Source organism: Mustela lutreola, chromosome X (genome assembly GCF_030435805.1).
Source record: "Mustela lutreola isolate mMusLut2 chromosome X, mMusLut2.pri, whole genome shotgun sequence".
In the NCBI taxonomy this organism is placed as follows: Eukaryota; Metazoa; Chordata; class Mammalia; order Carnivora; family Mustelidae; genus Mustela; species Mustela lutreola.
The window spans coordinates 44,107,063-44,122,484 of record NC_081308.1 but is presented as its reverse complement, the minus strand read 5'-3'; the positions used below and the strand labels follow the sequence as shown (position 1 = coordinate 44,122,484).

The 15,422-nt window shown below is 35.9% G+C and overlaps 1 protein-coding gene across 3 annotated transcripts in view; it reads left to right on the top strand.

Annotated features, from left to right (window-relative positions):
* The window catches only part of SHROOM4 (shroom family member 4), a 218,921-nt gene that overhangs the window by 105,525 nt on the left and 97,974 nt on the right, over positions 1-15,422 (top strand). For all 3 annotated transcript variants that reach the window (XM_059158603.1, XM_059158604.1, XM_059158606.1), the window contains exon 2: positions 1,072-1,223. In XM_059158603.1, coding sequence (XP_059014586.1) covers positions 1,072-1,223 — 152 coding nt within the window. The remainder of the gene's footprint in view (positions 1-1,071; positions 1,224-15,422) is intronic.

Below are 15,422 nucleotides of genomic sequence, written 5' to 3'. Positions count from 1 at the left end.
AGGAATGATTAATGGAGATGAGATGAGATGAGATGAGATTAATGCGATGACTCCTGCCACCATGGATGGAGTTGATGTCCTATTAGGTAGAACTCACCTTTGTGGTACAATGAATGTTATATATAAAAGTAGGCATAATCAAGGACCCATGAGGGACATTCTGCTTTGCTTTTATTTCTGCCTTTTATTTCTGCTATATTTCTGCCTTTGTTTCTACGCCCTCCAGCCTGACTACCTTCTTGCCAAGATTGCCCTGGTCAGTGGAAATTCTGTATGCTGTGATGGTACCGTGAACACCTATGTTTCCAAATTTTGGTGAATGCCCTCTGTGTTCCATATCCTAGAAGCACTGTACTAGGCACTTGTTGAAGAGACATAGATATGTGAACAGTTACATTGTTGTACATCCTTTGTATCTTTTGAATTTGCAATTCCACTTACAGAATATTGAGCTGGATGCTCAAGGTCTTCAGAGTCTCCTCCCTTGCTATAATCATCAGAGCTTACATTAATTGAGGACTTAAATGTTCTCAGATATTCCCTATACTGACAACTCTGTGAGGTACGTACTCTTCCCCATCAGGTAACTGAGACACAAAAATGTTAGGTAACTTGCTCAAGGTCACTCAGCTAGGAAGTACTAGAACCAAGATTCAAACTCAACTTTACCAGGCTTCAAAGGCTGCCCAAAGATGGGAAAGGACTTGCTAAAGGTCATTTTTCTGGAGCCTAGCTCTTCTGGCTCTAATTTGTGTTCACAGTTTGCTACGCCACAGCTGACACTGTCCTGTTCCTTCCAAACATCATTCTCATTTAGAAGTTCTTGTCTCCCCAGATGGAAATGGATTTCTCCAGAGCAGAGATTCCATTATTTAGGTATTGTTTCCTTCCTTAAGGTTTTGCCCAAGGTAAATACTAGCCTGTGATCAGCTTCTTAGCTGTTTCCTGGAGCCTCCTGGAACCATCCCCCAGTACTACTTAAGGCTCTGACATTGGGAGGAACCAGGAAGTAGAATTTTGGGTAAGGAGTCATCTCACCACCTGCTTTTTGTTTTGTTCTCTGCAACACAGATTGAAGATGGGGGCAAGGCAGCCTTGTCCCAGAAGATGAGAACTGGTGATGAGCTGGTGAATATCAATGGCACTCCATTGTATGGCTCCCGCCAGGAGGCCCTCATCCTCATCAAAGGCTCCTTCCGGATCCTCAAGCTGATTGTCAGGAGGTACGGTACAGAGAGATTTGCTGCTATAAGGAATAGTGGCCACTGAAACTGCTTGGTTGGTACTAAAACCTCAACAGAGGTATGTCTCTATCTAAACATCATCAAAGAAAGAGGTATCTCACATGAACAGAATTTTGCAGACAACTGAAGCAGAATGGCAGAAGAGAAAATGTCCTTGGTTCAAATCCTACCACTGCTCCCTAGTACCTCTGCACCCTGGTTAAATTTATTTTATGTCTGCAAGACTCAGTCTCCTTATTTGCTACCGAGAGAAGTAAATGATTCCATATACACCAAGGGCATACTTAGCCTGGTGTTTTTCTGTCTCCTTCATAACAGGCTGCCTCTGTTCCACCACAGATTTATTTTTTTCAAGTTTTTATTTAAATCAACCACAAGATTTAAAGAGACCTTACTACCAGCCATAGTAGGCATTCTGGAAACTGGCAAACTCTAAGATAAAAACCCTACCCTTGAGGAGAATACAGCCAAATGGGGGAGAAAAGACACACGTGTGACAAATTAGCAATACCTTTTTGAAAAAAAAAAAACAATATAGGGGATTTCACAGGCTGAAGGCTTGTTCAATGTATTGTTCAGACAGAAATTGCTATTAGAATTCAAGAGAAAGAGAGAGTACATCAGAAGAGATTGTTAGGTAAGAGTTCATAGAGGAAGTGGAATTTGAGCTAAAGGGTGGGTAGAATTGGACATCAGGAGGAGAAAGGCATTCCAAATAAGTGGAGTGGCCAAAGCAGAAGGAAGGTAAGGACATGTTTGGGCACAGTTGCTCTGCTGCCATTACACATTTGCTTATTGGTGAGCTTTCCTTATGGCTTCTTCCATTTTGCTGCTGTATCTTTGCTCTGTCTTACTGGAGCTCATACTTCTCCCTTCTATTTGTTTCCTTTATCCTATACTTGAACCCGAGCTTCACCATCTTAATTAATTTTTACTAGAAAAAAATATTTTTAAAGCATCTTCCCATAATCCTATTTCCCTCCCCCTCTGGCTACTGCCCCATCTTTCTCCTTTTGTTCATACTCAGTCTCTCAAAAGGAGAGTCTATAATCACTGTCTTCATCCTCAATTTAGCTTTCCACCCACTACAGTCTGAATTTGACCTTCAGAACCCCACTGAAACTATTCTGTCAAAAGCTACTATTACTTCTTAATTGTTGAAGTCAGTGGGTTGTTTTCAGTCTTTATCATGTGTGACTAGTATATGGCATTTGCCATTGTTGCTCTGGATTATGTTTTCCTTTGTGAAACTCTCCTTTCTTGCTTCCAAGATACCCCATTTTCTTGTTACTTTCCTACCTCACTGTTCATTTTTTAAAACCATGTTCCTTTACTACCTGCTCTTTTTCTGATCATCCCTTATGTGTTGGTGTTTTCCCTTGTTCCACTCTTTCTAATTTCATTAATATACCATGGAAAACCTCATTCAGTTCCAGAGTTTCAATTATTTACATGTATCTATGACTATATCTCTTGAGCCCCAGTCTCCTATAGTCAACTTCCCACTGGACATTTATACTTAGATGTCTCAGAGCCATTTCAAGCACAATATGCTCAAAACCTAACATGTCAGCTTTTTCTCCCAAGCTCCTCATCTCAGTGCCTGGGACCACCATGCATTTAGTCAACCAAACCAAAAATACAGAAGCCATCTTTAATTCTTCTGCCATTCTCATGCTCTATATCCAAATGATTTATCTTCAGAGCATATATAAGGGGGAAGGAGTTTTAAGTTAGTAAGGGTGAGGTTACATAGGATCCCATTAATTTATTGTATTACCTGTTGGCACCTAAGATTAAGCCATCCCTGCTCATGAACCTGAATAGGAAGTAAAATGTTAAGTAATTCCTTATACAATAGATACATTGCCACTGACTCAATCTTGAATCAGTCATAATTTAGGTTTTAAATAAGGCTTCTTGGAGAGGTAGCTTGGTAGTTTTTGCTTTAGATTCAGATAGACCCATTTATGGCACTGCCTAGTTCTATTCCTATATAATGGCATTGTTGGGATGATTAAATGAGGCAATGTATATAAAATGCCTTTTACTTATGAGGTCTCAAGGAATTTCATTCCTATTCCTTTCCCTGGGGTATAAGAGAAGCACAATTGGAGTAACCAAACATTATTAAATAAGAAGACCATCAGAACTGTAGTGTACTTTCCAGCCTAATCTTCACAGCACCGGATTTGCAGAGAAACCATTAGGGGTGACAAAGCTTTCAACATGAAATAAAGGTCCCTGGGAGTTACCGGTTATACAGAAATAGCAGCACTTGGAGGGAATGTAGACACCATCTCTGGTGGCTTCTGAGCCAGTCATAAAAATGAGTGTCATCAGGCTGTCACCTACTCATCCTCCCTTGGTGAGCACCATGTTCTCTTTGTTCCTGCTGTAGCAACATCTGCCCTTACCAGTCACTTAGGAGTAGCTGTAATTATGGCTTTGGAGATAGTAGGGCCCTTTGGTTTTCATGGTGTGGCAGGTCCTATGGCTCCCTGTCTACTCTTTCAACCTCCCCCCCAGCGCCTATTGGTGGAGACCCTCAATGACATAATTTATTAGGTGATGCTGCCCTCTTGTGGAAAAGTTAACCTTCATGTATGGATTACCCCAGGAATGGTATTATCAAGCATTTATTGCCTCTTTCTTAGTCCAAATGGTTCCTCAAATTTATGAAGGAGCTCTTAGCACATAAATGAAATGTGATCCCCTAAAGTTTAATAGTGTTTTATACTAAGATAGACTTGGGTTTCAGCACTGAGGTTTAGGTCTGGACTCCAGTCCTTCGGGATGAATATAATGAGAAAGAAGAACTTTAGAAAATGGCCTAGTCTGAAAAGCCATGCCAGCTCTTTCTCCTATATTGCCTTTTAGATCATGGTCAACCAATTCAGAAATCTAGGTGTTAACTCTCAATTCTTCTCACTTGCCCCAACCCTCTTCAATCTAAGTAATTCTAAGTCTTAGTCATTCTACTTGCTATACACCTCTCTGCAGCCTTTGTCTTCATCCAATTGTTCATGATTTCTTACCTGGATTATTGGAAGAGTCTTTTCACTGGATTCTCATCTTCTCATCTCACCTCCTTCTGATCAATCTATTCTCTAGATAAGGCATCTGGTCATGTCACTTATCTATTTGGAAACAAAACGAAACAGGAACGATAACCATACAGTCTTGTTGGTCCCACAAGATTTATTTTATATTGTTAGAACATACAAATTATTTTAAGGATATTATATTCATGAAACATTTTTTTACATGCAAATATTTGAAGAAAAGACTGTAATACAAAGAAGAACAACTATAGAAATGTCTATATGGAAGGCTCATACAATTTAAATATGACAGATAAAGTAGAGCAAGAAAATAAGTACTTAGAATATTTAAAAAACACAATTCATCAGATTTAATTGATAACAAAAATTATATTTGATTGACAGTGAATACACCCTCTTTCAAATATTCAGAGAACATTTTTTAAATGATCATATGGTATGCCACAAAGAAAATCTTTGCATACTGTTAGAAGTAGAAATCAGGCTTGCCCTGTTCTCTGATGATAATGTAAAACTTCTACAAATTAGAAACAGATTTGAACAAAAGTCTTTCACTGCTTTAATATTTCAAAACACATTTGTATGCAAGTATTAACCAAAAGAAACACTAGCAGACTAATAAAAAAATAACAAAAATGAGATCACAATTTCTCAAAACTTTGAGAGCAATATTCAGAAGTAAATTCATAACCTTAAATATTTCATTATTAAAAATGAAGAATGAAATTACATGATTAAGAATCCAATATAATATGAAGCCAAGGGCTATGTTGTTTTTATAGGGAGATAAATTAAGTAGATAAGCCTCTAGCAAATTTAATTAAGAAAACAAAGATAAATTATAAATAAAATTTAAATGATAAATAGAATAGAACAACAAATACAAAGAGAACTTTTTTAAATTATGGGAAACTACTATAATTGTACCTTAATAAATTTGAAAACCTCAACAAATTTGAAATATCTAATAAAATGTTAAACGCCGTGCATTAGTAAGAAGTTTAAAACAAAATGGGCCTGTAACTGTAGAAACATGGAAAACAATTATCAAAGAGAACTTCCAAAAATACTTTAGGGCCAGATGTTTTTTATCAGTGAGTTCCTTCAAATTTTCTAGGAATATCCACATTGTTATAGAATTGAAAATCCTGTAGAATTATTCACATTGATTTTGAAACTAGCATCATTCTGATACCAATATCTGACAGACTTCCTAGAGGCATTATGGATTAATTTTCAGGAATCTGTTGTGAAAGACTAAATTCACCTCTCTTATGGCAACCTCTTCTTTTAACTTTCTCATACTCCATTCTCTTTACACCTACTATTTAATATCATCAAGGCCTTAAGTATTTTCTCCTATTCTTTCAGTCTCTTTTAATCACCATGGCCTATGACTCTCCTTACTCTATGTGCTGAATCTGAGCAACTATACTCATTCATAGTTTTAATTACCACATCTGTGCTCCCAACTTTATCTCTAGTTCTAATCTGTCCCCAAAATTCTTATGTACAGTGGCCTGGTAAAAACCTCCACAGGAAAACTCAACAGTAAATGCAAGCAATGTATATAAATCTGAATTCATTATCTAGCTTATAAAACTCTCTCACTTTCCAGTAGCACTGGGTGGTACTTTCATCCACCTAGCCATTCAAGTGAGAAACCTGAGTCATTTTTTACTTCTTGCTCTCCTTGTTAAGCCATGTTAATTTTACCTTTTAGACACTTTTAGAATTTATCCTCTTCTCTCCATTTCCACTGCTTTTGCCTGGTTCAGGCCCTCATCATCTCACCCCTGGACTATTTCAGTAGCCTTTCAGCTCTCTCAGATCTATCTGCCAAAGTGTTGCCACAGGGATAAATCAAAAATACAGATTCAATTATATCACTCCCCTGCTGAAAACTTGTCAGTGGCCTTCATTGCCCAGAGGTATGGTAAATAAGACATATTATAGCTTCATCCCTACCCTTACCTACAACTTCATCTGGCATTCCTTATATTTTGTGCTAGAATAATATCATTGCCCAAGAATTTCATGCTGTTTATCAATTCTGTGACTGTTCATTCTATGCTTTCTACTTGGAGCATAGTTTCCCCCTTTCTTTTCTTAGTCAATGCCTTCATGTTAACATTCTTTAAGACTCTGCTCTGGGATTGATGTTTATAAAGATATTTTCTTTGATGCCTTGGGTTAAGTTAGATGGTCTTCCTCTGGTTCCCACAGAACCACAGAACTCTAGCTTTTATCACACGGTATAGAAATAATTTGTTTCTGTATTTATCTTCTGCATTAGACTAGACAGGGGTTAGAAAACTTTAGCTCATGGGCTAAATCTAGCCAACAACTGGTTTATGAATGGCCTGCAAGCTATGTATGTTTTTTAAAATATATATTTTTAGTGGTTGGGAAGGGAAAAAGCAAAAGAAAAATAGTACTTCATGACATGTGAAAATTATATGCAAGTCAAATTTCAGTGTCCATAAAGTTCTATTGGAAAGAAATTATGCCTATTTATGTACTGTCTATGGCTGCTTTCACACAACAGTACAATAGTTCTGACAGAAACCGTATGACCTGAAAATCCCAAAAGTTATTTTTCTAGCTCTTAGACCAGAAGCATGAGGGAAGGGGCTGCTTTGTGTTCATCATGATATCCGTAGCACCTACTAGATGTTTGGCCTATTGGAAAGATTCAGAATTTTTTATTTACACATCTGATACAGGAAAGTAGAGAATATGAGTAACTGGTCCACTTGGTAGTACATTACTCCAGGTTACCTAGATTGGCAGATGAGATTGCATTTAGTCTTTTATGAGTATGCTCATTTGTGACTCTGTTTTTCAGTAACTGATCAACTCTAAGCACACTGATCAGAAAAAAATTAATTTTTATCCTGCAAACCTGATGTTTGCATCTTAGACCAACATGAATATGAAAAGGAACTACCATATTTTGGCTATCTGCCAGCTTCCCTAGTTGACTTCATATTGTTGTTGCCATTATACACATGCCATCTACAATTAAATTGTATTTCAAAAGTGAAGAGACTTTGCATGAGGGTGGACAAAGAAGGGGTTAAAACTGTTAAAACTCAATGAAACTGTAAGTATTATGTCATATATTAATATACCAGGGATATGCTACACCCACAAAAGCCAGTGGGCATGATCCAGTTCTGTGATTTCCCACTTCCACTAAAGCCAGTGAGCATGGACTGGCCCCACATTCTTGCTTTGCTTTGCTAAACTACAGGCACTTGTAGTCCACACAGGAAATACTACTTGATCTCCTGGATCTTATGCAGGAGCCTTGCATCTGTAGGCCCAACAGGACTGAAGTAATCAGAGACATAGTTCTTGGCAGGCTAAACTTGGCAGTACCAGTTTGCTGGTACCCTCCAGAAAGGCACTTACACCTTGTTCAGAGCCTTGATTTTTGCATCTTTTACCTAGGGAAGACCTCCACAGTGCTGGCACAGGAGGTCAGCAGGGATTATGACCACAGTCCCACATGACTGTATATATATTTGCATACTTTAAAACCTGCTGCCTGAGGGGCTAGCCTCCAATCAGCCCAAAACTGGGTGCTGATTAAGATGACAGGTCTTGGTATACCCTCAACATTTGGAAACTATAAAAAATAAATCAGGCTACTTAGATAATCACAAATATTCCAGAGACAACCAAAACCAAGGGCAAAGTTAAATGATAAAGTTCATCATCTATACTGGCCACTCTTCTAAGGCTGAGAGATGTAGCTTTCTCACCTAATACATAGAAATAAACAGAGAGTTGAACAAATTAAGAAATAGGAAAATATGTTCCCAATAAAAGAATAAGATAAAAACCTCGAAAAGAAACCTTAATAAAACAGAGATAAATAATTTACTTGATAAAGAACTTAAAGTAATGGTCATAAAAATGTTCACCACGCTTGGGAGAAGAATGGATGCATACAGGGAGACCATCAACAAAGAGATAGAAAATATATGAAAAGAGCTGAAGAATACAATAACTGAATTGAAAAGTATGCTAGAGGAGTTAAATGGCAGACTAGATGGAGCAGAAGAAAGTTTCAATGATCTGGAAAACAGGGTAGTGGAACTCACCCAGACAGAACAGTGAAAAGAAAAAGAACTTTAGAAAGCGAAGACTGTTTAAAGGACTTACAGGGCAACATCAGGCAGAATAACATTTACATTATAGGAGTTCTGGAAGGAGAAGAGAGAGAGAGAAAAGGGCAGAAAACTTATTTGAACAAATAATGACTCAAGACCTCAACTCAGAGAAGGAAGTAAACATCCAGAAACAGAGAGCCCAGAGAGTTTTAAATAAAATGAACTCAAAAATATCCACACTAAGACACATTATAATGAAAATTTCAAGAATTAAAGTGAGAATCTTAAAAGCAGCAAGAAAAAAACAAAACTTTAACACACAATGGAACCCCTATAAGACCATCAACAGATATTTTAGCAGAAAATTTGCAGATCAGAAGACAGTGGCATGATATATTCAAAGTGCTGAAAGGAAAAAAAAATAACAAAACTTCCAACCACCAATATTCTATCCAGTAAGTTTATCATAGAGAATTGAAGGCGAGGTAAAGAGTTTTCCAGACAAGTAAAAGCTAAGGAGTTCATCACCACTAAACTGGCCTTATAAGAAAGGTTAAAGGGACTTCTTTAAGCTGAAAAAGAGGGTACTAATAATTATTAACAAGAAAATGTATGCAAGTAAAAATCTCATTGATAAAGATAAATATACTTGCTCGAGATTCTCTCTCTACCTCTCCCCTTCCCACCTCCCCCTTAGCTTTCACATTTGTACTCTCTCTCTCAAAATAAATAAATAACTAAAATCATTAAACAAGACTAGTCTGGGGTACCTGGGTGTCTCAGTCAGTTAAGTGTCCAATCCTTGATTTTGGTTCAGGTCATGATCTTAGGTTTGTAAGTGTAAAACCCACATCAGGCTCTGGGCTGGATCGGGGGTGCTGCTTGAGATTCTATCTTTCCCTCTGCCCCTCCCCTATTTGTGTGCTCTCTCTCTAAAATAAATAAATAAACCTTTTTTAAAAAGTTTCAATATGGGGTTATGGACATTGGGGAGGGTATGTGCTTTGGTGAGTGCTGTGAAATGTGTAAACCTGGTGATTCACAGACCTGTACCCCTGGGGATAAAAATATATGTTTATAAAAAATAAAAAAATTTAAAAAAAAGTCTCAATAAATTTAAGATTGAAATCCTATCAAGCATCTCTTCTAATAACAATAGTATGAAACCAGAAATCAATGACAAGAAGAAAAAGAAAAATCATAAGCATATGTATATTAATATGTTATTGAACAACCAATGGGTCAATGAAAGAATCAAAGGAGAAATTTAAAAAAAAAATCTTGAGACAAATGAAATGGAAATGCAACATAGAAAAATATATGGGATGCAACAAAAGCAGTTGTAAGGGAAATTCATAGAGATATAGGCCTACCTCAAGAAACAAGAAAAATCTCAGATAATCTAACATTACATCTAAAGCAACTAGAAAAAAAGAAGAACAAATAAAAGCTAAAGTTAGGAGAAGGAAGGGAATAATAAAGATCAGAGGGGAAATAAATACTAAAAATACACTAAGGAAGATCAATGAAACAGAGTTCATTCTTTGAAAAGACAAAATTGACAAACCTTTAGCTAGACTAAGAAAAAAAGGAGGATTTACATAAATAAAATCAGAAATAAAAAGGGTTAAGTTATAATTTATACCACAGAAATACAAAGGTTCATAAAAGACTACAATGAACAATTAGACATCAACAAACTGAACAAACTAGAAGAAATGGGTAAGTCCCTAGAAACACAATCTACCAAGATTGAATCATGAAGAAATACAAAATCTGAAGAGACTGGCTAAAGAGATTGAAACAGTTATATAAAAACAAAACAATACAAAACAAAAAAACCTCCCAACAAACAAACTCCAGGACCAGATGGCTTCGGTGGTGAATTATACCAAACATTTAACGAAGATTTAATATCTATCTTACTCAGACTCTAAAATTTTAAAAGGAGGGAATGCATTCAAACTCATTTTATGAGGCAGCATTACCTTGATACCCAAACCAGACAAGGACAGCACACACACACATAAAGATTACAGGCTAATATTCCTGATAAAGATCAATGCCTCAATTCACAACAAAATATTAGCAAACCAAATTCAACAATACATTAAAACGATCATACACCATGATCAAGTGGGATTTATTCTAGGGATGCAAGGATAGTTCAGCATGAAAATCAATCAATGTAATAAACCACATTAACAAAGTGAAGGGTAAAAATTATATGATCATCTCAATAGATGCAGAAAAGCATTTAATAAGATTTGACATCCATTTATAATAAAAACTCTCAACAAAGTGGGTTTAAAAGGACATACCTCAGCATAATGAAAACTATATACTACAAGCCTACAGCTAACATCATACTTAATGATGAAAAGTATATTCAACATAATACAGGTATCCCTCAGAAATATTGCAGTTTTGAGGACACTGCAACAATGCAAATAAATCAAGTCAAATGAATTTTTTTTTGGTTTTCCAGTGCATATAAAAATTATGTTTATACTACACTGTAGTCTATCTGGGGTATACAACAGCATTATGTCTAAAATGATGTACATACCTTAATTAAAAATACATTATTGCTAAAAATGTTAATTATCACCTGAGCTTTCAATGAGTTGAAATATTTTTGCTGGTAGAGTCTTGCCTCAATGTTGATGCCTGCTGACTGATTAGGGTGTTGGTTGCTGAAGGCTGGGGTGGCTGTGACAGTTTTTTTAAAATAAAATAACAGTGAATTATACCATATCTATTGACTCTTCTTCTCAGGAATGATCTATATGTAGCACGAGATGGGTTTGATAACGTTTTACCCACAAAATTTCTTTCAAAATTGGAACCAATCCTCTCAAACTGCTGCTGCATTATCAATTAGATTTATGTAATATTCTAAACATTTTTTGTCTTTTCAATAATCTTCATAGTATCTTCACCAGGAGTAGATTTCATCTCAAGAAACCACTTTATTTGTTCATCCATAAAAAGCAAATCCTTATCCATTCAAGTTTTATCATGAGATCATACCAATTCACTCAACATCTCCAAGCTCCACTTCAAATTCTAACTCTTTTGTTATTTGTACCACATCTGCTGTTACTTCCTCCACGTAAGTCTTGACCCCCTCAAAGTCATCCATGAGGGTTGGAATCAACACTTTCCAAACTCCTGTTCATGTTGACATTCTGACCTCTTCCCATCAATCATGAATGTCCTTAATAATATCTAAAATGGTGAATATTTTCCAGAGAGCTTTCAATTTATTTGCCCAGATCCATTAGAGGAATCACTATCTATGACAGCTATAGTCTTACAAAATGTATTTCTTAAATAATAAAATTTGAAAGTTGAAATCACTCCTTAATTCATGGGCTATAAAACGGATATTGTGTGAGCAAGCATGAAGATAACAATCTCATTGTGCATGTTTATCAGAGCTCTTCAGTAACCAGGTGCATTGTCAATAAGCAGTAGTATTTTTAAAAGGAATCTTTTCTTCTTTTTTCTCATCTCATCTAAACAGTGGGTTTAAAATATTCATTAAGTCATATTGTAAACAGATGAACTGTCATCCAGGCTTTATTTTTCCATTTACAGATCACAGGCAGCCTAGATATAACATAATTCTTAGGGGCCCTAGGATTTTCAGAAAGGTAAATGAACATTGGCTTTAACATAAAGTCAACAGCATTGCCTAGCAAGAGAGTTAGCCTGTCCTGTGGACCTGTGAAGCCAGACAGTGACATCTATCTAGCTATGAAAGTCCTAGATGTCATCTTTCTTTCTGTTGTTGTTTAAATTCAAGCTAGTTAACATACAGTGAAGTATTGGTTTCAGGAATAAAATTTAGTAGTTTATCACTTACATATAACACCCAGTGTTCATCCCAACAAGTGCCCTCCTTAATGGCCACTACCCATTTAACATATCCTTCCACCCTTCTCTCCTCCAGCAACCCCTACTTTGTTCTCTATAACTAAGAGTCTCTTACGGTTTGCTTCCCTCTCTGTTTTTATCTTATTTTTCTATTCCTTCACCTATGTTCATCTGTTTTGTTTCTTAAATTCCACATATGAGTGAAATCATATGGTATTTGTCTTTTCCTGACTGACTTACTTCATTTAACCTAATATACTAGATCCATCTACGTCACTGCAAATGGAAAAATTTCATTTTTGATGGCTGAGTAATATTCTCTTTTATATATACACCACATCTTCTTTATCCATTCATCCATTGCTGGACATTTGGTCTCTTTTCATAATTTGGCTATTGTTGTTACTGCTACTATAAACATCGGGGTGCATATGCCCCTCAAATCAGCATTTATGTATACTTTGGGTAAATACTAGTAGTGAAATTGCTGGATCATAGGGTAATTGAATTTTTAACTTTTGGAGGAAACTCCATACTGTTTTCCAGAGTAGCTGCACAAGTTTGCATTCCCACCATCAGTGCAAGAGTTCTCGCCTTTCTACGCATCCTCATCAACATCTGTTGTTTCTGAGTTGTTAATTTTAGTTATTCTGAGCTATGAGGTGGTATCTCATTATGGTTTTAATTGGTATTTCCCTGATGATGAGTGACGTTGAGCATCTTTTCATGTGTCTGTTAGCCATTTGGATGTCTTCTTTGGAAAAGTGTCTATCCATGTTTTCTGCTCAATTCTTAACTGGATTATTTATTTTGGGGGGTGTTGATTTTGTTGAGTTCCTTATGGATTCTGGATACTAGCCCTTTATCTGATGTGTCATTTGCAAATATCATCTTTCATTCCATCAGTTGCCTTAGTTTTATTGATTAATTCCTTCACTGTGCAGAACCTTTTATCTTGATGAAGCCCTAATATTTCATTTTTGCTTTCCTTTCCCTTGCCTCCAGAGATGTGTCTAGTAAGAATTTGCTGCAGCCATGGACAAAGAGTTTGTTGCCTCTTTTCTCCTCTAGGATTTTGATGGTTTCCTCTCTCACATTTAGTTCTTTCACCCAGTTTGAATTTACTTTTGTTTATGGTGTAAGAAAGCAGTCCAGTTTCATTTTTGTGCATGTTACTGTACAGCTTTCCCAACATCATTTGTTGAAAAGACTGTTTTCCATTGGATATTCTTTCCTGTTTTGTTTAAGATTAGTTGACCATATAGTTGTAGGTCTATTTCTGGGTTCTCTATTCTGTTCCATTGATCTATGTATCTATTTTTGTGCCAATACCATACTGTCTTGATTACTACAGCTTTGTTAATAAAGCTTGGAATATGGAATTGTGATGTCTCCCACTTTGCTTTTCTTTTTCAACATTACTTTGGCTATTTGAAGTCTTTTCTAGTTCCATACAAATTTTAAGATTGTTTTTTCTAGCTCTGTGAAAAATGGTGGTGATATTTTGATAGATATTGCATTGAATGTGCTTTGGTTAGTATAGACATTTGAACAATGTTTGTTCTTCTAATCTATGAGCATGGAATGTTTTTCCAATTTTTTGTGTCTTCTTCTATTTCTTTCATAAGTGTTCTATATTTTTCAGCATATAGATCTTTTACCTCTTTTGTTAGGTTTATTCCTATGTATCTTTTTTGGGAGGGTTCAATTATAAATGGGACTGATACCTTGATTTCTCTTTCTGGTGCTTCATTATTAGTGTATGGAAATGCAACAGATTTCTATACATTGATTTTATATCCTGTGACTTTGCTGAATTCATGTATCAGTTCCAGCAACATTTTGGTGGACTTTTCCAGGTTTTCTACATAGAAATGTTTTCTGCAAAGAGTGAAAGTTTGACTTCTTCCTTGCCGATTTGGATACCTTTTATTTCTTTTTGTTGTCTGATTGCTGAGGCTAGGACTTCCAGTACTATGGTGAACAATAGTGGTGAAAGTGGACATCACTGCTGTGTTCCTAACCTTAGGGGAAATGCTCTCAGTTTTCCCCATTGAGGATGATATTTGCTATATGTCTTTTATATGTGGCCTTTATGATGTTGAGGTGTGTTCCTTCTATCCCTTTGTTCTTGAGGGTTTTTATAAAGCAAGGATGCTGTATTTTGTCATATGCTTTTTCTACAGCCATTCAGAGGATTATGGTTCTTATCCTTTTTTTATTAATGTGGTGTATCACATTGGTTGATTTGTGGATATTGAACCACACCTGAAGCCCAGGAATAAATCCCACTTGATTATGATGAAAAATCTTTTTAATGTACTATTGGATACAATTAGCTAGTATCTTGTTGAGAATTTTTGCAATCATGTTCTGTTCACACTCTCTCTTTCTTACTGTTTCAGTTTTGGTAGTTTATGTGTTTCTAGGAATTTACCAATTTCTTCCAGATTGACGAATTTGTGGGCACAAGATTGCTCGTAATATTCTCTTATAAATGTATTTCCTTGGTATTGGTTGTGATCTCTTCTCTTTCATTCATGATTTATATTTATTTGGGTCTTTTTTCTTTTCTTTTTGATAAGTCTAGCTAGGCATTTATCAATTTTGTTAATTCCTTTGAAGAACGAGCTCCTAATTTCATTGATAAGTTCTATTTTTTTAAATTTATGTGTCATTTATTTCTGCTCTAATCTTTATTATTTCCCTTCTTTTCTGGCTTTATGCCTTATTTACTGTTCTTTTTCTACTCCTTTAGGTGTATGGTTAGTTTGTATTTTTGAGACTTCTCTTGTTTCTTGAGAAAAGCCTGTATTGCTATATACTTCCCTCTTATAACCACTTTTGCTGCATCCCAAAGGTTTTAGACTGTTGTGCTTTCATTTTCATTTCCTTCCATGTATTTTTTTAATTTCTTCTTTAAGCTCCTGGTTAACCCATTCATTCTTTAGTAGGATGTTCTTTTACCTTCTTATATTTGTGGTCTTTCCAAATTTTTCCTTGTGGTTGACTTCAGGTTTCATAGCCTTGTGGTCTGAAAATATGCATGGTATGATCTCAATCTTTTTGTACTTTGAGGGCTGATTTGTGACCCAATATGTGATCTATTC